This window comes from Mya arenaria, chromosome 11, assembly GCF_026914265.1.
Source record: "Mya arenaria isolate MELC-2E11 chromosome 11, ASM2691426v1".
Taxonomy (NCBI): Eukaryota; Metazoa; Mollusca; class Bivalvia; order Myida; family Myidae; genus Mya; species Mya arenaria.
Window position 1 is genome coordinate 30,062,910 of NC_069132.1, and position 23,712 is coordinate 30,086,621.

General features: G+C 34.2%; 1 protein-coding gene across 1 annotated transcript; it reads right to left on the reverse strand.

The window, feature by feature from the left end:
• Positions 1-9,980: 9,980 nt before the first annotated feature.
• LOC128209418 (uncharacterized) lies at positions 9,981-21,354 on the reverse strand. The gene is made up of 3 exons (XM_052913442.1): positions 20,293-21,354; positions 13,289-13,412; positions 9,981-12,895 (listed from the first exon to the last, which is right to left on the reverse strand). The coding sequence occupies exons 1-3, from the start codon at positions 21,272-21,274 to the stop codon at positions 12,754-12,756; spliced, it is 1,248 nt and encodes a 415-aa protein (XP_052769402.1). The 5' UTR covers positions 21,275-21,354; the 3' UTR covers positions 9,981-12,753.
• Positions 21,355-23,712: the final 2,358 nt, after the last annotated feature.

Here is a 23,712-nt window from a genome sequence, read left to right on the forward strand (position 1 = left end):
GTCTAATAATGTAATGACAAAGGTATCCAACGGGTCAATCACTAAATATTATGGCTAAATGTAGACCTTATTTGTATTTTGTTATAAAAAATAAAAGCTGTCTATGTCGTTTATTTGTAAATTATATGCAGAAGCGATTTTGTGTCCGTTGGTATTCTAATTTCAGATAATATATTGTTGGTTTGCAGAACTTAGCAAACATTCAATAAAAATAAACTCAGTTATGAAAGCTTTTCAAAAAACTTTTGTTAAAGGGTGTAATTAAATACCTGTGGTTATACGTCTGAATAAGTTCTTAAGATTTCTGTTCAAGGCTTATCATCGATAACTTGTGCAGACTTTGGTCTGAGTATTCCTTTGTAGCGTTTGAATTGAAATATTCCTATTATGCACATGATCGTTAGTCATGATAATACTGTTATTGACAGGTATCTGGGAAGCTCTTGTCACGTCTCCCGTGGACTCTGAGTAGAACATTCGATAGCAAAATGCTACGTTGTCGTGGTTTATAATATCGTACAGTAAGCTTGGAAGAATTCATCGGCCATGGTCTCATCGTAAAGTTAAAAATAGACTCCAGGTGGCACAAAATAAAATAGCTTTATTAATAGTGATCATTGAATAGCCTCGCTCAAAGTGAAAAGTAATGCCAATCAGGTATTTTCAAATGTCGAACAGAGATGTAGACAACTTTGGTTGAATCATGTTCATGAAATATTTGATGACATTTGTCTAATTTATAAAGGGTATTTTTTTCAAATGTCATGAAGTTTACTCATATGACAGTAGATCTACCTTTTTATGTCCCACTTATTGATAGTTTTACAGCATTTTCCTTTTATTCCCATTCCCCTTTCGTCCTTTGTACTGTGTACGTGATTTAAACATGATTTGAAATAGCATCAAACAAACCAATATCAAAATACGTTTAGGAAACTTTCCAATACCTTGCATATTTATTACAAAGTTTGTATTAGATTTGTATTAAGTATGCATTCACTTTCTTTTATAATAGCTTAAATGTTGTACATATTTTTCAAGTATGTGATACTGATAATAGTCTTATTGCAAATGTAATAAAATAATTCAATATTACTGAGATCATTACATAAATTATGAATAATTCGGTGCGCAAAATAATATTTAATGAAAATAAGGAAATAAGGCCAAAGAAATAACTTTGTTTCCACTAACATCTCCAAAAACGAATAGGGTAGGTACGTAGGTTTTTTTTGAGAACCAGGATTCTGAACCAAACTACAGAAATAGGAAATGTCGAGCTATTGCAAACACAGAAACTTGTGTAAAACCTTACGGCTTATCCTTTGCAAATGTCACCAATTTGGTTAAAGTGATTTTTTTACTAAGTTGTAAAGCTTTATCATTAATATCTGGAGTAATTTTTATTCTAGACATCTATCTAAAGTGTCTTTGGGTTAACTAGAGTAATCCCCTACTTAATTTGCATTTGATTGACCGTTACAAGGCGGTACCTAATAAATTTATATAAACACCCATAGTTTTATATATTATATAATTATGAAGTGTGTTGTTTGTGAACATTTGTGATGTTTACACGTGTTTCTGGTTTGTGAATGTATGTTTTCTTTTATGTGTAATTGGCGTTGACCCTGTGCCTTTGAACAGGACTTGTTTCTGTATTGTTTAATATAACTATTAATACTGGACAACTTGACATATGTGTTTACAAACATTGTCAGCTGTCAAAAGATGAACGCCCACACGCCAGGGTATCAGTATGACTAACGATTACTTGCATATAAAGTTCTACTAGTTAAAGTAAGTTCATCCCTGAATCAAAAGACTGATTCTTGTGAGATTGAAAAACTATTACGAACATTGATTTTTCGCAATGATTGTTACATATTTTCTTTATTTGAAATATCATTACACATTTAAGTATAAATTATGTTATATTATTAATCGCTGACTTATTGATTTAAGAATATTTAGATTCGTATACATGTTGTTAACATCATTTAAGAATATTTTACATGGTTCGCATGCTGTTGTTAAGTTGATTGTTTCCTTCCAGAATTAGTAATATTTAACTTTTAGATTAAAAACATCAAAGGTTATAACTGCACGTAGAGACGGTCTTTACCTTGGAACCATTCTGTTTTTATTAACAATATGCAAATGAGAATACTCTGTGTCCCCCACCTGTGCTGTGTGTCCCCCATTTGTGCTGTGTGACACACGTTTCTTCATTTTGACCCATCGAGTTATGTGTGATCCCATTTGTGATATGTGACCCCCATTTCTTCAGTGAGATCCATCGTGTTATGTGTCCCCCATCTGTGCCGTATAGCCTCCATTTGTGCTGTGTACCACTCATTTTTTCGTTGTGATCCATTGTGTTCTGTGTGTCCCCCACTTGTAATGTGTGTCCCCCATTAGTGCCACGTGACCCCCATTTGTGCTGTGTGACCCATTAAGTTTTGTGTGACTCCCATTGTGTTCTGTGTGCCCCCCCCCCCAACACTTGTGCTGTGTGTCCCATTTTTATCATTGTGACCCGCATTTGGTCTGTGTAACCCCCGTTTGTTTTATGTATTAAATTAATGTCAATTCCAATGTAAAACATTGATAAGGACTCTAACACGCCGAAGTCAATCAAAAATACCGGAACACATACACGCCCGAGAACCATCCACACGAACAGAGACACACAATTAAAAAACGCCTGGTTTTATGTAGTGTCTAGCATAAAGATTTCGCCAAGAGGCGTCTGAATGTGAGTCTTTAATAAAACACACTTTATGGCATTAAGTCTCGTTTGTTTGTCTATATAGATTAAGTATTTCTGGAGACCGATTACACTCATAGTCATTATATTCTTGCCCTCAATGTAGATTTCTTCTCCACCATTCTTTTGTTGCAAGATAAATCCATCAATAATATACCAAACATACTTCTGGTGCTTCTGGTGCACTATATTTGATTACTCTTTGATATTGTCAAAGTTCTCCATAACGCTTCTTATTAATGTATGGAATCTGCTTTTACACGTTGAATCTTCTCGTCTAAAAAAATCGATCATTTGTCGAATCTGGCTGTCCCACCATTCCGATTCTGTTTCAAGAGAGCTGTTTTGCCTTATTTTCTTATTATGCCAGTTTGTGTTAGATTGAAAAAGAAATCCTTAAATTCGTTAATACCAGACATATTGCATTTAGAAGTAGTAGTCATTAATTGTAACAGCGATCGATCTGCATTCGCAAGGGACTTTTCTAAAAAAAGAAGGGAGGCTTCGAATATCTGCGATAATTAATGCAGCTTGCGTTTCAAAGTCTTCTGTTTTAACGATCTGTGCATTTCCACTCTCTAATAGATATGCTTTCAAATCAAGAAGGGCACTCTGAATCTTGTAGTTTATTTCATCAATCTTTGACAAGGACATCGTTTCTTTATGCTCCCATACAACTGTGCTTGGACGACTTCTATTATTTCAGAGAAGGCAGTGATTATTTCATTTTTTGCTTTTTCCAAATCTCCAGGAGAGGTCGTATCTTGGTCATTGCTCCCGTCAACAATTCCGTAAACGAAATTGGCAATTTCAACAGATGTTGACACAATTTCCAGAACACTCACTGCCCTGCTTTTAGTTTTGTCTGTATTGGCAGAAGCATTTAGAAAACTTAAAAAGTAAACAAATAACACATTTGGATTCATTATTTAGTTTACTTTTTTCCGTTTTACAAAATAACTCTGAATCGAAACACTCGGTATAGACTTCGTACATTCGAATATTCGTTGTTATTGTCGTGACCTAGTAGAAACAGGATTCTATAGACAAAGGCCAAAAGAAGTTTCCTGTTGTATTATACCACGTCCCATTAACACTTGAGTTTTTTCTCTCGTAGAAATCAGCTACCTTACATTAGCATTAAATTTTGACCCCGTTGAATATTGACCGCAGGCGTAATTTTTCAACGGATGGCTGATAAATTTTAATCGTTGAAACTGACCTCAACCGTTCATTTATTACCCATAGTTGCGTCAAAAATGACCCTCTAAGAAAATTAATCAAGGGTGGTATTCTATAATTAAGTAATCAACCATTTGATCATACTTCAGTGTAAGAATCACAATCCGATTGGCTACATCATTCTTATATCCAAAGAAGACCAATATTGAATATCTACCAAAATAAGGTCGGACCAGTTTTAAACGTTGAAAGGTGTGCTACACTCTGAAAAACACATGTTTTTGCTGAGTCAATGGCCATATCTATGCTTATACTCGTCAGATAACTTTGGAAACTGAGGGTACCTTATTCGAATAGACCTTCCAATTTAGTAATAGCGCTGTTTGTTGTTTTTGCAGGCGCTCAGTGCGAATGAACTCTCAAGCTATCACCACCTTAGAAAATGGGTTTTTGTACATGCATGGACTTTGAAATATTTATATATATGTCTTTAAGGCATACTTGGTGACTAGCTAATATTTGATTTCACATAGTGGCAATTTATTAGTGTATTAAGAGCAATTCCATGATCGGGTGACGTTAGAACTCGGCTGGTAATGTGCTAGAACTCGCTGCTTTAACCCGCCGCTCATATTAATGTTTCAAACCTTTGTCACATTGACGGTACTATACGTATGAAAGAACCTGTGGTGTCTATGAAATCTGTATGCATTCTGAAAATTTCGGGTTGGTTGATTTCTGTGCATTTAAAACAGGTCTATAAAATTGTAGGTTCGAGCGCGCGCTCAGCGTTGCGTGTTAAGCACCTACACAGTAAGTTATTTTTTGCTTTTCATGAACTGTCAATATATTGCTATATATTATTTATAAATATATTGTATGAAATTAATTTAAACAATTTTGTTTTTCCTTAATTCAGTGGTCAATGAAGATTGCATTCAAAAATCTGCAAAAATTAGAGTGTACTAGTATATGATTTTTAATTGATCAGTTATTTCTATTGAAATATTTAGCGTGATCTATTGTTTAAGGACATATTATCACATCCGATGAATTGAAAATCGATAGGCATTGTAATTCTTTGAAGGTATTCTTTTGAAAATGCACAGTATGCAATTTTTAATAAGATCATTTATGATAACATTGGCTGCATCCACCCAACTTTAAACAAAAGCTGTCACAGAGATCGACTATTCCGCCGCTTTTAAGATTAAGAATTGCAAAAGTTTATTGAAACATGCATGGATCACTGTTAAATTATATTGAATGCAAAACCTTAATCAGAATTTCTAAATCAAATAATAAAAGGGCAAACTCTGCATTATATGCAAGGTATAGTAATCATATTTGATCTTTTATAGTTCCAATGCAATACGTCAAAAAAGTTGCTGAGTTATCGACTGATATGTGCTTACATGGAAAACCTTAACCATAATTACTTTGTCGAATAATATGCAATAATACTTAATGTTATATATCTGGACTAATTAATAAAGGTTCAATTGTTATACGCGCTTGTATGGAGTTCCAATGCAATACATGATGTTTTGTTGAGCTATTGACTTAAATGTGATTACATGCAAAAGCTAAACCAAACAGTCTAGGTCGAATAATATAAAGGGCGATAATTTACATGATATGAGAGTTTTCTAACTTGATTATTTAAGTAGGTTTGAGTATCATTGTATAAAGTATCAATGCAATAAATTAAGTGGTTGTAGATATATTAACCTATGTGTGCTTACAGGCAAAACCTTAAACAGAATTTCTTAGTCGAATAATAAAGGCCAATAATTTACATTATATACACACCAGTGTTATCTAACTTCATTTATTAAGTAGGTTTGATACTTGAAAACAACTATCAAAATGTTCAATACAATACATGACGTATTTAGCGGATATAATGATAATTACCATTTCAATGTTATTATTCGGAAATCTCATAGAGAAGCACTTTAGAAACCGATGAAATTTAATGAATGGTTAACTGATATAAATAATTATTCTTAACATGGTGAAAAAGATACTATCAAATATACTCATTGTTTACTGGTAATGACATTTTAAACTTTTGTTTACAAACTTAATGCCAATGAATCATTTTTCTTAAAAAAAACATATCTTTAACAGATTTACTTAACTAACGTCCATGTTTATTTAAGATTCTGACCTCAACTCCATTGTTCCTCCAGCAGTTCTTTATAAATGTACACAATGTTTCAAAATATCAACAACATGAGGAACAAGTGTAATAAATTCATTTGTCAAGCGTTCCTAGATGTACGTAACAGCATTTCCATAATCACAATTAGTCAATATAAATTGGGATAGAAATCATATTTCATTTCAGTCCAATGAATCGGGTTTTTTCAACAGTTGCACTGGACACAAGAAGGAACCTGCAGTTCTAGATTAATCATCGAATTGTCTCTATTGGGGTTAAAATTGTTTTGATATAAAACACATTAATATTTATTACTAACCCAATTTGTCCTTTGTTACCCAATTAGTTTTGTGTAACCCAATTAGTCGTGTGTAACCCGATTAGTCCTTTGTTACCGAATTAGTTCTGTGTAACCAAATTAGTCCTGTGTAACCCAATTAGTCATGTGAAACCCAATTAGTTCTGTGTGACACGATTAGTCCTGTGTAACCCAATTTGTCCTGTGTAGCCTTATTTGTTCTGTGTAATCCAATTAGTTCTGTGTTACCCAATTAGTTCCGTGTAACCTAATTAGTTCTGTGTAACCCAATTAGTTCCGTGTAACCTAATTAGTTCTGTGTAACCGAATTAGTTCCGTCTGACTAATCACACAAACCCCAACACACAGAGGTGTCTGAAAGTTTGTCTTTAATAAAAGACACGTAATGGCATTAATTCTAAAATTAGCAGCCATAAATTCTATTAGCGTGAAGTACCTTTCAAAACGAAAAGGAAGGCTTAGAATATTTTTGCTAATCATTGAAGCTTGAGCTTCATATTCTTCTTTTTAATGATTTGTTCACTTGCTTATAATAATGCTCTCAAATCAAGAAGAACACTCTGAATCTTGTAGTTAATTTCATCAACCTTTGCCAAGAACATCGTTTCCTTTATGCCTCAATACATCTGTTCCTGTACGACAGCTAGCTTTTTCAGAGAATACCGTGATTAAATCATCTTTTGGCATTTTCCAAATCTTTAAAAGCTTTGTGCGAGAAAGAATGAAATGTGGCGAGTCTGTTGTCTAGTTATTACGCACATGACTGCAATTCTTTATGTAAAAGGTTCGATCCCCCGCCTCAGCAATTCAAAACTAACTGTATTATGCAAGAGTGCAATCTTCCTCTCTATGCACTATGTACACAACCTAACAAGACTGATACTTATTTTATTATACGGTCTTGATATATGCAGTAATTGTACACATTTAACCACAATATCATCAACATTAACCGTGTTTTTTATTGTTGTGTTAAGACTTTAAATGGCAAGTTCTGTTTAACAAACAACGTGGTTTTGGTGAACCAAACAAAGTCGCCACTTTGTAACAAGTTTTTATGCATGAACACATCAACTTTAGTTTACTTATGAATAAAAAGGTGTGACTTGGATTAAACTTCTCCGAAACTACAAATACAGCATAAATCATTCATTTAATACATTTTTCATAAAATGTGCCACGATTGAAGTGTTAATTAATGAAATTCAAATCCTCATTTTTCTATTAGTGAAATCCGGCCTTAATACACTCGACATCCGTATACCTCAAAAAGGGCCCAAAGCAAGCGATCAAAAGGAGGAGATTGGGAAATACATGTACACTCATAACTGTTTTTCCCATGTGGGAAAAAATCGAATTTACATAAAATAACCATTATTGAATTTACGTTTCCATGGAATTAAATTGAAACCACAGTAGTTGGATTCAAACATCTATTTTTTGTCATTGTCCCTATACACATATTAATCCAATGTATTCTACAATGCCTTTTATACGCGCTTCGACGACGGGCACACGAATACCGATAAAACACAAAACAACATGTACAGACTACACATACAAACACGTACGTTTTAATATCCCAATAAATTTGTTTTGTTGATACGTTAACTGGGAGGGGGATTAGGCGGGTATAAGGGTCATTACCATCGCACCGAAAACCCTCCCATAGAGTAACATGGGTCACTAAACACTTCAGTTCAAAGTTAAAGCAATGTAATGGCATTATGAAGGCGTGCAATAACAATAAGTAATACATTAAGAGTAACACAATAGGAACATTTAGGAAGATAGATGTTTGAAATAAATAACGTCTAAACAAAATCTTACCATATCCAACCTACCTTCCAAAAAGATTAAAGATTCAAGCATTCTTTAGTTATCAATCGGACAAGAATTGTCTACCGAACTTCGTACAAACGGACCGTCATGTGAAAAGCATTATACATCCGCTTCTTCGAAGGGGGAGGGGGCATTATAAGAGAGATCATGGTAATTCAAGGGATATATTCATTAAACACATTAGACAATTTAAAATATTCACAAAGCACGACATTTTCATTATTTTGGAAGCCATCATTCCATACTAAAAAATCGATAAAAACTGTCATGTGCCCTTGCCGAGATGATCGTTTTGGAATCATTTGGCGTTGTTCGTCCGTCCGTCATTTTGTCCGTCCGTTTTTTTGTGTTGTGCGGGACCACGTTTTGGTAGGTATTTTCAGATACTGTTCAAATTTGTTCACAGTGTTCTTGATAATATCTCGACGTTTGTAAAAGTGAGCCACATGGGGTAAATACAAGGTCAAACCTAAGACAAAACATTGAAACATACTAGAAACATTAAATTTGTTCAATGTTCAAACTTAACCAGAATATTTTCCTTGATGAACTCCTGTATAAGTTTAAAACTAATTCGTGGTGTCAACAACTCGGTCATAAGATTTTAGATATACATTGTGAACACTTTTATGGATTTTATATCCTCTGCAGAACCGAAGGATATGGGAGAATGCTACTATTTTGGCGTTGTCCGTCTGTCCGTCATTCCGCACACAAATAGGTATATAGTGGGTACTAAATCCATCATAGCGTATAGGACATGCATTTGTTAGATAGTGCTTGTTGGTAAGGGGTAGTTAGTGTAAGTAGGGCATTAAATGGTTATGTGAGAACGTCCGACCGTCAGAATCTTTGTAAGAATGTTTCCCTTTGATCAAATTTCGACCGCTTGTAACAGTCACATGGGGTCAGTTTGTCAAATCATAGATTTGTTTGTATGAAACCATATCATCGGAATCATATGTTGGCTGAGATTGGTTAGATTAAGATCAAACTTGGTCAAATTTTCCCTTGATCAAGTCTCAACCCCTTGTAAAGTGGGTCACATTGCTAAAAAAACTAGTTCACAAGGTCAAATCTAAGAAACATCTTCAGAACACAGTAGAGTCATTAGATCTGTTCAACTATTCATCAACTTCAATCAGTATGTGAACAAAAATGATGACAAAAGGTCAAATCTGAGATTGTTTGTCTGAAACCTCATCATGGTAATAATTGGTCAGATTTTGTTCGAACTTGGACAGAATATACCCATGATGAAATATCACCACATTTTTAAAGTGAGTCACATATCTAAAACCACGTATTGTATTGATTGGTAGGTCTTTGTTCAAATTGTTGTTAGAAATTAGGTCATTATGTCAAATCTTAGGAAAAACAAATTCAATATATCCGCTCAAACCTTCATGAAGCTTAATAACAATATTTGCCTCGTTGAAATCTTGTATGAGTTTGAAACTAGGTCACATGGGTCAAAAACTAGGTCAATAGTTCAAATCTTAGAAAAAACTTTTGTGAACAGTCTAGAGGCCATATTTGATCCAATCTTCATGACAATCCATCACTCGGCAGCCGTTTTGCATGTTTTGGTTGAAAACTCTTGATAAACATTCCATCTACTTTGCCTAATTAGGCGGGGAATCAATGTAATGCATTTGCTTGTTATATACATTTATTTGACCAAAAAGGGGATACAAAGAACGTGTATGTACAAGAGGCTACGACAAGTACATTTTATTGAATATATCAGGACACTTTATGTGGCAACATGAACAGTGTCTACACAAAACAGTATGAATACATATAGTAAACTCCATTCAATTTATGTGATATGGTTAATATTTTTTTAGTATACATATCAAATGGAATAATACAGCTTAAGGGAATACAAATGCCAAACAAAATATTCGCAACACGGCTAAATAACCATAGCATAATTTGATTTGTCTATATACTGGGAAAAGCAATTTGCAATTAAATGTTGTGAAATTGTACATATAAGTTGAAGAATTAAATTGAACTCGTCGTAAGTAATAGAACAAAATAAAACAAACAAACACATTTTAATTAAAAGAAATTATACAATACAACTTTAAAGTAAACAGTTTGGAAAATAACACACACTATAAAAATGGGCCAATAGCGTAGAACTGTGATACACAGTTTTACCTCCAAACGTAAAATGTTTTAATATGTGCTCACATGTTTAAATAAAAACAAGTTTAATAAACAATTATCTTAAATATAGTGAAAAGGTCAGCCAGATTGCAAGTGTATCCATTAAACTTCCAGAGCAGAAATGATTTAAAAACTGACAACGATGACGTTACCACCGATGTTATCAAATTACATACAAATTAACATCAGTCTCGGTTCGAAAGGGACTGCTAATTTACAGTTACTATATATGCTACATAGTCAACTCACCCCTTTATCGGATTAAATGGTATTCTTATTTTACAAATCACTAAGCCATATAATAAATGATTCCGGAATAACTACTTGGGTCCGTGCCCATGTATATGCTTACTTTTAGAGATCATGTACGGCTTCTACGTAGGTAGTAAAGTGTCAGTTACACACTACCGATGCATTTCGCCGGGACTACACCAGAGAAAACAATTAACAACGGCGAAACAATCGGCCTAGCTCCGACGGGAAAGCACTTGAAAAATTCCAATTGGACGTAGCAATACCGAAGTGGTATCGGCTTAAAAGCTGATGTGCAATCAAATACCACTTTTCGGTCAACGCTGTTATACCGAGGAGACGCCGTTGCACTACCGATATGCTGACTGAAGCTATTGCGGGGTGGTACCGTTGTTCTGCCGTTGTATTACCGGTATACGAAAGTAGAACGGTTTCACATCGCTAAGAATGGTAGAACAGCGTTAGTACATCGGTAGCACTTCGGTATCACATTACCATTACGGTACACATTGATGCCACCCGAGAGCCGCGTATCCATTACGGTACACATTCAGGCCACCCGAGAGCCGCGTATCCATTACGGTACACATTGAGGCCACCCGAGAGCCGCGTATCCATTACGGGGCTCTATCGACATAAATGAAGCCGTACCGGAGTTCTGCCGTTATACTTCCACTGTAGTCCCGTTGCTCAAGCACGGACCAAGCACATCGATTTACTATCGGACAATAATCGAAAGTTCATAAAATCATTTCTTTATACATAGTATCATCATGATCATTTAAATGCTTCCACTGTAGTCCCGTTGCTCGCACTGGAAGCGCAATGGCAGCTGTTTTTAAGTATGTTCAAATATTCATACCGTCGCCCCTCCCCCCACCCCCTGGCTATTTTTTGCGATGTGAGTCCTAGTGTACAAAAAACGGGCTTCATTTGCTATCGATAATCAATCGAATCGGAACAAACACATCGATTTACTATCGGACAATAATCTAAAGTTCATAATATCATTTGAAATACAGTTTTTATACATAGTATCATCATCATCATCATCATCATCATCATTTAAATGATTTAACCATGAATAAGCAAGGTTGATAGTTGATACTATAATGCTTTTTAGAAAAAAAAGTATTTTTTTATAAACTTTTACTGTCTTGAATAACTTAACGAAATAACTTAACAATAAACACATACTTAATAATCTCCCTAACATGGAATTATCAAGTCTCTCAAACGCTTAGATTGTACAAGAATTCTGACAAAATATGAAATAATTCTCAATTAAAAATGATAACTCAAAAAAGTGTATTCAAAAAAGTAGTTTTATTCAAAACTTACCGGAAATGATACTTTAAATGTAATGTTGTAAACATATTTGATATCTTAAACTTTCAACCATTAACCTTTAAAAGTTTTATCCAAAGTGTTCGAAGTTCCTTTACTTTCAAGAACTCAGTTTTGGATGTTTTAGCCACCTTGTAGAGAGTACAATAACTATGATACTATATAACAAAGTAATATACTTACAAACTTCCTTTAACGGAAGCCCTAATTTTAGCCAAATAGCCGCATATTTAGAAGTTGTTTACATTCGATAACATGTAAGATTGGAAATTTAAAAAAAACAACAACATGTTTTACTATTTTATGTGAATTTATTGTTTTACAGTTTAACAGTTTTATTAATTATGTCTATTGGACTATTGATAATGTTTCTTATGTCTGATTCAGATTCATGTATAGAGTGAAGTGAGATAGTGAGGCCGCTGTTTATTTTTTATAAAATAAAAACTAAAAAACAATATGGGTCCGCCATGACTGAGTTAAACATCAGTAAGGGTCCGAAAATTATTTAGAAGGGGCGGAAACGGCAGGGGCGAAAAGTTTCGGGGTTTCGATTTGGTTGTAGGCCAATTTGTTAAGTTGCCGATTCGTCTCGCTACCGTTAAAATGAACTCAACGACGAATGACGGGTAAGAAAATCATTATTTACTGGACTTAGCGCGTTACAAACAAAATACGTTATTCCCAGAAGTAACATTAATGACAACGCCTTCTGTACCAATAGTAGCAAACAGAAATGAAGGTTGCGAGAAATAGCAGCGAACCAAGACCAATACCAAGACGAATTAAAAAGATGTTTAATCCTTCCTTTAATCCATCGTCTTCATTTGTGCCATCCCTAAAAGAGCGACAAATACCGTTAACATCGTTGTTGAACTAACAAAATGAACATAAGCAACATGCAATTAGACGGTTGTTGTTTTTTAAACAAAAACAGTTGTAACTTCTCAGATGTCTACTTGTCTCATTTTATTCAACGGCATTTTACTTTTGGCTATATGTAGCGAATTGTGGAAGTTGGAATGAACATTGGAGACAAGTTTTTTAAAAATTCTTCAATGAGTTTAGGAGATAGTTGCGGACACGAACTCCATAGCTCATACATTTCACAAAACAAAACAAGAGACCTTCTAAAACAACAGTAAATGTTAAGATGATATTCTTTTTCAATTATGTTTGGATACATACAGAAATCTTCTGTTGGTTTGATGTAAAGAAAAATTATACGTACTTCACTGCATCTACCGGGACAGTCTCCGGATGACAGGACCTTGTTTCGTCTGTTTCATCGTACAAGAGGGTCGTCTTTTTTAAGCTCCCTTCAATTGTGGAAACATACCCATGTGCAGGGGTTCCTTTAAATGAAAATGTCAAGTCCTTTATTTTTATCTATAAAACGCAGTTATTGGTCATGTTAAATATGTATTCAAAACAAATATTTAAAAGAATCAGTTAAAAGATAATGTTTGTCTTACACAATTCCAATTCCAACCGGTATTTGAAACAATTTTCAGCATACTTTGTATTTCTGATTTTTGGGCAATAATGTATGATGGCTATTTGTTATTTAAGGCTTTGAATATCATTTAGCAATTGTGATATTTAAAGCGGTATTCAAATGTTAACCATCCAAGATTGTTGCCATATACGGAGTTTCACTGTGTTTCTGTGACAAGATTCTGGCTGGGATCTTTTAATGTTTAAAAATGTTATTGCAGCTAAATTTATTGGCCTTTGCTCTTTCTATACAGCAATAATTAAACTGTGTTAGGATATTAGATATGCCATATTCTGTCGTCATACTACACTTTAATCGAGAGATTAAGTGTCATATCATTTGCATATTGTTGGCATACCCTTTGTTTGATATTGCAATTGGATTTCTGCTGCACCATACTTGCACACGCTCAAAGCTTGGTTGTAGATGTGTTTCTATTGTTTGATTATTATAACCTGAACTGAACGGTTGCGCTATCAGCATATAAGTCAATATTTGAGGAATTTATTATGTATAAAGTATTTAATTATAGCATTGCTATCTATATTAGAAAGAGAAGTTAGCCGAGTATGGATCATTGCTGAACTCCAGATTTCATTTCCTGAAATTTAGACTTAACGTCACAAATTTAAACAGTTGAAGACGAATGAAATCCCATTAGTTTTATTGTATATTATGTGGCGTGACAAATTTGTGTTTGTGCAGTAGTACATCGCAGTAGTACACCGTGGTCAATAAGATAAAAAGCTTTTAAAATGTCTACACTAATGGCACCAACCTATTTGTCCTCACCAATAGCCGAACATCATTGAGGTTTTGAGTGCATTGCAACATGAGTGAAACTTTTGTAACTCTATTATTTGCTCATATATGTCTATTAATGTACCTTCATTTGTTTAGCAATGTCTGTTTTTGTACCTTTATATGTTCACATATGTCTAGTAATGTTCCCTTAATTGTTCATACATGTCTGCTACTGTGCCCTTAATTGTTCATACATGTCTGATAATGTGCCCTTAATTGTTCATACATGTCTGATAATTTGCCCTTAATTGTTCATACATGTCTGATAATGTGTCCTTAATTGTTCATACATGTCTGATATTGTTCCCTTAATTGTTCATACATGTCTGCTGATGTTCCCTTAATTGTTCATACATGTCTGATAATGTTCCCTTAATTGTTCATACATGTCTGCTTATGTTCCCTTAATTGTTCATACATGTCTGCTGATGTGCCCTTAATTGTTCATACATGTCTTCTAATGTGCCCTCTATTGTTCATACATTGCTGCTAATGTTCCCTTAATTGTTCATACATGTCTGCTACTGTGCCCTTAATTGTTCATACATGTCTGATAATGTGCCCTTAATTGTTCATACATGTCTGCTGATGTGCCCTTAATTGTTCATACATGTCTTCTAATGTGCCCTCTATTGTTCATACATTGCTGCTAATGTTCCCTTAATTGTTCATACATGGCTGCTAATGTGCCCTTAATTGTTCATACATGTCTGCTGATGTGCCCTTAATTGTTCATACATGTCTGCTAGTGTACCCTTAATTATGCATACATGTCTGCTGATGTGCCCTTAATTGTTCATACATGTCTCATAATGTTCCCTTAATTGTTCATACATGTGTGCTAATGTTCCCTTAATGTCTGCTGATGTTCCCTTAATTTTCCATACATGTCTGCTAGTGTACCCTTAATTGTTCATACATGTCTGACTATGTACTTTTATTTGTTATATATGTCTGCGTATGTTTTTACTTGTTCATACATTTCTGCCATTTTACATGTTTAAATGAGTCTTCTCATGTTCCTTTATTTGTTCAGATATGTCAAAAATAAGATACAAATGGCTCAAGTCAGAATAATCTTCGTTCTTAATCGATTTTCAGAAAATGTATTTTGGATTCTACTGCAACTGGCAAAAACAATCAAATTAAGACGTTGAGACTATATCGAACTAATTGTTAAAGGAAGAAATGAGATACCTGAAGAGGTAATGATTATAATTAGCACGATTATCAATATTCTTTTGATTTTTTTAATGCTAATTTTCTGGGTTACTGGTTTGGAGCTGTGTCAACGTTTCATAACCAGATTTTGCATTGAACTTTTTCTTTCTTAATATTTGATTTCTTTTCTCAAAATAGTATTTCTCCACACGCATTTATATTGAATATTTGAAATTGAAAATATTGTTACCTAAGGTACTCATCCATAAAAGCTGCCCTAAATGTGTTCCAATTACAGATAGGGCACCAGTCAGTGAATCTTCTATAACTGAGGCCGGAGATAAAGTGCTTGGCCATTTAACTGACTTATTTAACTTTATTAAGTTTGGGATATGTCTCAATGTTGTACCATGGAGGATCACGTGATCAAAATGGACCAGCCAAATGATTATGTAAATAAAACTATAAAATGTGTTTGAAAAAAACCTTTATCAACTAACAATTGTATAAACTGTTTAAAGAAAAAGGAAATATCAAAATACAATGTTTTACATGTTTTATACCGTTTTTACAAACCTTTGGGCACAATTAATGGGTATTTAATAACTCGCACCCAAATTCAAAGGCTACGGGTTTTTTACTTCTTGGTTTACAAATCTTTAGACCCGACTCATCAACACTCAGAAAAAAAGTTTCGGAGGATGTTTTGCTTTCTTAAAATAATCTGATTTTTAATAAATTGGTAAACCTGAAAAGTCAAGGACAATTCATTACATAATATACAGTCTCAAGGATAAAATGTAGGAATTGTACGTAACCCAACAATTATATACATGTAGGCTCACACGATAACCCGTCAGCCAATCATTTCGCAGAAATTTTGGTTAAAATACTTCCGGGGGTAGTGCTAAAACCCGGTACATTGTATCGATATTTGGAAATGCCGATATCACAGTGTATGGTACCGGATTATGTTTATACCGGGATTTTCGTCACAGTTAGTACCGGGTAATGCAATACTCCCTTAAGAAATCCCGGTATCGATAGGCTCGGTATCAATGTCCACAATAATCTACTATGACTTTTAATATGTTAAAACACATAATTATCATGTATTTATAGGTAGACAGTCCGGTTAAAATTACACAATTTTAACATACTGTACATATTGAGTATATTAATTTAATAATCATTAAAATTCCGATAAATTAATGTCATAAACATTCGCAGATGTTGTTTTCTTGTGGTGATTGTGAGGTAGACTTAAAAGGTAAAAAGGGGTAACAAATAGGTATATATAGGTTTCTTGATATTTTTCTTTTGAATCGAATGGGAACTAAGTCATTCCGTACTCTAGCCATTTCGTACTCTCCAATTTTTTGAAATTGTAATTATATGGCCCGTGGCTATTAAGAGGTGATATTTAGATAATCTTATTGTAATAGAAACACTTCAAATAGGGATCTTTATCCGATAAGCATACATTCAATAGGCAATAAATAGCGGGTTATTTGATACCGAGATTACTGATTTGTTAATATACCGGAATCACTGAAAAGTGATGGTATGCTACTAAACTGCATCTTCTTCCTTTTAGTCATGTTTCAACAACATTCGCGACGTCTTTGATGTTTTGCATCAAAATTAGTCTTGTATTAAATAGTGGATTCTTTCCAGACAGTTGGATGGAATCTATCATTGTACCTGTATACTAGAAAGGCGACGAGGACCAAGTAACAAACTTTAGAGGAATTACCCTTATGAGTTCAATGGCAAAACTATTTACTAGCATTGTTAACACTCGACTTAAGACTTGGGGCGATAGACATCAAAAACTACCTGATAGCCAATTAAGTTTTATCAATTGTTTCTCCACAGTGGACGCTATCTTCAGTTTAAATTGCTTGATTGAGCATATGCTAAACAACGGAAAACGCTTGTATGTATTTATGGTCGACATGAAACGAGTGTTTGACTCTACTAACCACTCTGCGTTATGGCATAAGCTATATAGACTCGGTGTATCTGGGAAAATGCTACGTATAGTACAGTCTATGTATGACAAAGTGCGGTGCAAAGTTAAACATTGTGAAAAAAAGATGTCCGATTTTATTGAAATAGCAGTCGGCTTGAAGCAGTAGGATGTGTGTTCTCCATTTTTTTCTCTTTATTCGTAGAAGATATGGACCTTTATATCGAAACACTTCCTACAAGTGGAATTTTATTTAAGAAATTGAATTTACTTCTGCTTATGTATGCTGATGATATAGCCTTGATAGCTGAATCTCCTGAATATCTACAGGAAAGCCTGAATGCGCTTTAAAACTATTGCGATAAATGGGGATTTCAAGTCAATACCGACAAAACAAAGGTCATCGTTTTTAAAAAGATAGGTCGTTTGAGGTAAGATGAAAAATGAACATATGACAATGCAAACTTAGATACAGTAAATGAATATAATTATCTAGGAATGGTGTTCAGCTCGAGTGGATCGTTCGCTTTAAATCAGAATATACTAACGGGAAAAGGCCTTAAGGCTATAAACGCGCTTATGTCAAATTAAAAATTATCTAATTTTAACACCCAAAACATGTTGCTACCTTTTAATGCATTTGTTAGTTCAATATTGAATTATTCATGTGAGGTGTGGAGTTATGTGAAATCTCAAGATCTAGAGAGGCTGCATTTAAGATTCTGTAAAAAACTGCTAAATTTTAAACTTTCCACAAGTAATGGTTTCATTTTATTTTAAGATGTGATTCTTACAAAGACATAAGGAAACGTTATATAGGCAACCATTGCACTAGTTACCCGAATATGTGGAAATTGATTAAGTCGTTTTCATCAAATAAAAGATCGGTGTTAAATCGACTGTGTACTTATATAAGTAAAGCTATTGAAACAAGAGATTCACTTACAAATACTATTCTTTAATTACACTTGTATTTCTTACTATGTTTTGTTTCTGTATTATTTGTATTAATATACCAACCTTTTATGTTATAATTATTTGTATGGATGAGAAACATTTTGTTTTTGTTTTTTAGACCGAATAGAAGAATTTGAAAAACATGTTTTCACATATTTTGGTGGATATAATAACATTTAAGCGTTACAAGCTAAGTGCTACGGGTTTATTTTAAATGCAACAATTGAGAGTTAGTTAAAGTGACACTCTTATTCAAAACCAATACATACACATGTAAAACAAACATCAATTTTGACTGATAAACCTTTAACTACTTACTAAATAATGCATTTATGGAAAATATTATATACTGATCAGATTGTAACTGTGTATTTAGTAGCAGAAAGCACAAACATATTAAATGGTTGATGAATGCTAAAAGAATTACTGTGGTCTACTATAGTCTCATAACGTAAAAGTACCGTGTTTTATGCTCATTCATTTCAAATTAAACCCGGTATCCTTCATAAGAACCATTGTTTTCGACATTTATTAATCCTTTTAGGGATATTAAAACAATATTATTAATTGTGGTAAATCTTATCCGGGAGTAAGAGTGCATATTTAACATTTTGTTGTGTATGCTGTGTTGACTTCTGTTCTTTGCGGTCGCAAAATGAACAGTATGAGACTGTTCCATTCTGTGTGACCCCTATTTTTACTGTAGAATCCCCGATTTGTTATGTGGGACCCCATCTGAGCTGTGTGATTCCAATGATTTGTTCTGTTTCACACCTTTTCTGTATTATGTAGCCCCCAAATAGGGCATCTGGCAGTGAACCTGCTGGAACCCTTCGTGCTTTGCTCTGGAAAACGCCCATTTCATAATTGTGACCCATTCTGTTCCGTGTGACCCCTATTTGTAGTTAGTGACCCCATTCCCATTCGTACTTTGTAACTGCCATTTGTGCTATGTAGCACCCATTTGTGCTGTTAGACCCCCATTTGTGCTATATGACCCCCATAAGAGCTATTAGACCCCCATTTTTGCTATGTAACCAAAATTTATGCTGCTAGACCCCAATTTGTGCTATGTGACCCCCATTTGTGCTGTTTGGTCCCATTTGTGCCGTTAGACCCCTAATTTGTGCTGTTAGACAACCATTTGTGATATGCGACCCCCATTTATGCTGTTAGACCCCCACTTGTGCTGTGTGACCCCCATTTGTGCTATGTAACCCCCATTTGTGCTGTTAGACCCCCAGTTGTGCTGTGTGACCCCCATGAGAGCTGTTAGACCCCCATTTGTGCTATGTGACCCCCATTTGTGCTATGTAACCCCCATTTGTGCTGTTAGACCCCCATTTGTGCTGTGTGACACCCATTCGTGCTGTATGACACCCATGTGCTTCCAATTTCTTCATTGTTACCCATTATGTACTGTGTGAATCCCATTTGTGTTGTGCGACTCCTAATTGTTCATTGCGACCCGTCGTGTTCTGTATGTTCCCCACCGGTTTGTGGTTTGAGAACCCCATTCGTAATGTATGACCCCCATTTGTGCGGTAAAACCTCATTTGCCCTGTGTTATCCCATTTGTGCTGTGTGATAACTATTTGTCTGTGAGAACTCCATTCCGGTTATCTGACCCCAATGTTTTGTTCAGTAACCCTTTCTTTATTGTGGCCCATCGTGTTTTGTGTGACCCTCATTTGTTCTATATATTAAATAAATGTTCACTGCCAAGTAATTTTATAAGGGAGGTCGCTAACACATCCCAGCCAATCAATCATACCGGAACACATACGTCGTTGGAAAACACTCTCTTCTTACCTTAAACTGATAGAGACAAACAGTTGTTTACCTTTGTCGAGAATAAAGACTTCGTCAAGAGGCGCCTGGATGTTTGACTTTAATAAAAGACACTTTATGGCGTTAAGTCTGGTTTGTTTGTCTATATAGATTAAGTATTTCCGAAGACCGTTTACACTCATAGTCATCATATTCGTCTCCTTGCCCTCAATGTTGATGTCTTCTCCATCATCATTTTGTTTCAAGATAAATACATCAATAATATACCAAACATACTTCTGGTGCACCATATTTGATAACTCTTTGAGATTATCGTGTTTCTCCATGTCGCTTCTAAGTAATGTATGAAATCTGCTTTTACACGTTGAATCTTCTCTTTCAAAAGAATCGATCATTTGTCGAACCTGGCTGTCCCACCATTCCGACTCTGTTTGAAGAGTGCTGTTTTGCTTTATTGTCTTGTAAGAAAACTCGATAATTATCCCAGTTTGAGTTAGATTGAAGAAGAAGTCCTTGAATTCGTTAATACCAGTCATATTGCATTTAGAATTAGTAGCCATTAGTTCTAACAGCGATAGATCTGCATTCGCAAGGGACTTTTCTAAACGAGAAGGGAGACTTCGAATATCTGCGATAATCAATGCAGCTTGTGTTTGAAATTCTTCTTTTTTAACGATCTGTTCATTTTCATTCGCTAATAGGTATGCTCTCAAATCGAGAACAACACTCTGAATCTTGTAGCTCACTTCGTCAATCTTTGACAAGGACATCGTTTCCTTTATGCTCCCATATAACTGTTCTTGGACAACATCCAGCTTTTCAGAGAAGATTGTAAGTATTTCATTTTTTGCTTTTTCCAAATCTGCAGGAGAGGCTGTGTCTTGATCATTGTCGTTAACAATTCCTTGAACGAAATTGGCAATTTCAACAGATGTTGACACAAATGATAGAAAATTCAATGCCCTTCTTTCTTTTTTTTGGGTCTGGACAGAAGCATAGAGAAAACTTAAAACAAATAATATTTTTAAATCCATTCTTCTTTCTGTTTTACAAAATATCTATGAATTCTAACACGTGGAAGAATTGAGTACGTAGATTTGTATAATCGTTTATTTTGTCGAGACCATGCACAATTGGACTCTCGTGAAAAAGGCTAAAAGAAGTATTCTGTTTTCAGGTACCATGTCCGCTGGACTCTTTTGTTTTTTCACTCTTAAAAATCAGATACCTAACATCTGGCTGTAATAGGTATACATATTGCTAGTTAGCACTTCAAGATACATAGTATAAATAAAAAAAACAGTATGGAATCACGAAAGAGCAACGTTTAATTCAAAGACAAGAAGACATAGCATATACTACGCCTTATTTGTATTTTTAAACGCTGAATTGAAAGGAAAAAAAAGTTTCATACTTGTTAAAATCCCTAAGCTGGCGTACACCAGGATGTAAGCAATATAATTTAATTCATCGGCATAGACCTTATAATTGCATATGAAGATTAGATTTTAACAAAAATATAATATTTAATTAACCTTTTCCCCTTAATTAAACAACATAATCCATCCGTTTTAATATTACCAAAACTACCATACAGTGCGAATGTTTTGGAGTTGAGGATGTAAATAAGTTAATGATGCAAACCAAGTAATATTTTGCTTTAAATGACCTGTAAATATATTGTTATATTATATTTGAAACACTATTGTATAAATAAATTTAAACAAATAACATTTAATTTGGCCTTTATTCATTGTTTAATCAAGATTGCATTCAAATATCGGCAAATATTATATTTCAAATAATTTTCTCTTGATTGCAAATCAATACGTAAGCACCGTAATTCTCTTTATTTCGATTGAAAATACACAGCGTGAAATTTTAAATAAGATAATCAATAAAATTGCCTAAACCAACCTAAACTATAAACAGAGACAGCCCGCTCGACTATTCCGCCGCTTTTAAGTTTAAGGTTTGCAAAATTTTGGTGAAACATGAATGGATCACTGTAAAATTAGATTATCTGCAAAACCATTATCAGATGTCTTAAGACAAATAATAAAGGGGCAAAATTTGCAGTATATGCAAGATAGAGATATAATACTGATTGTTTAAATTGATAATATAATACACCGAGAAGTTTAGCTGAATTATTGACTGACGTGTGCTTACATGCAAAACCTTAACCTGACTTTTTATGTCGAATGATAAAGGGTCATAATTTATATAATATTCAAAATAAAGTATGAAGGTTTGATAGTTGGGAACACGCTTATAAAGATACAGTGCAATACATGATTTATTTGCTGGGAAATTTACCTAATGTGGTTACATGCAAATCCTTAACCAGAAGTTATTCTAAGTTGAATAAATGTAAAGTGCCATAATGTGCATGATATGCAAAATAGAATTATCTTACTTAGTCATTCAAGTAGGTTTGATGGTTGAGTACCGTTGTGTAAAGTATCAATATAAAATTGCTGCTGATAAATTAACTTATGTTTGCTTACATGCAAAACCTTCGACAGAATTTCAAAGTCGAATAACAAAGGCCCATAATTTGCATTAATTGCAAAACTGTTTTATCTAACTTCATTGATTAAGTAGGTTCGACAATTGGGAACAAATATCCAAACAAATATAAGTTTCAATGCATTACATGTAGTATTCACGGAGATAATGACTAAGAGGTGCAAAACGTCAACCAATGTGTGAGGCCGACGCCGACGCCAACGCCTATGTCGATGCCAGGGTGAGTAAAGCTCTCTATATTCTTCGAAAAGTCGAGCTTATAAGCGTCATGTTTGGTTTAAATAGCATTAATTTACATAACCTGAAAATATAGAATCATTCATTGATCAAGAGCATGCACAAACAATGAAAATATATTTCACTCTTTACTTCAATAACCTCCTATAGAAAACAACCAAATCAATACCACTTCAATGTATTGATTTTGAAATCTTATAGGGGAGCACCTGGGAAACCGATGAACTTACAAGAACGGGTTAACTAAAATAAAAACTCAATTGTTCTTTACATGGTGAAAGAGAAGCTATCTTTATCAAATATATTCATTGGTAACTGGTAATGACATTTTAAACCTTTTTTTACACACGTGATGCCAATGACAAAAGTGTGTTGTAAAGAAACTTGTATACATATCTATCTTTAACAGCTTAACATAACTAACATCCAGGAATTTTATTATTTGTCCTTAGCTCCATTGTTTCTCTCATCAGAGCTTAATAAATGTACACAATGTTTTTAATTATCATCTACTTGAGGACCAAGTGTCACAATGAATTCATGTCATGTGATCGTAGAAGATATCGATTAACATTAATAGTAAATATATAGAGGATATTATGATAGGACGCTTTTCTGGTGACCCATATCACGCCGAGTTCGGTGTGTAAACACGTATCCGTCGAGACCGCAGGTCGCGACGGATACATAATTACTTACCGAA

What these genes read in the sequence shown, in the direction of transcription:
- LOC128209418 (XM_052913442.1), bottom strand. Translation starts at nt 21,274, where the DNA reads ATGGATTTAAAAATATTATTTGTTTTAAGTTTTCTCTATGCTTCTGTC. An exon ending in AGTCTTTATTCTCGACAAAG is followed by an intron (nt 13,413 to 20,292) that starts GTAAACAACTGT and finishes TTTCATTTAAAG; the next exon opens with GAACCCCTGCACATGGGTAT. An exon ending in GTCCCGGTAGATGCAGTGAA is followed by an intron (nt 12,896 to 13,288) that starts GTACGTATAATT and finishes TCGCTCTTTTAG; the next exon opens with GGATGGCACAAATGAAGACG.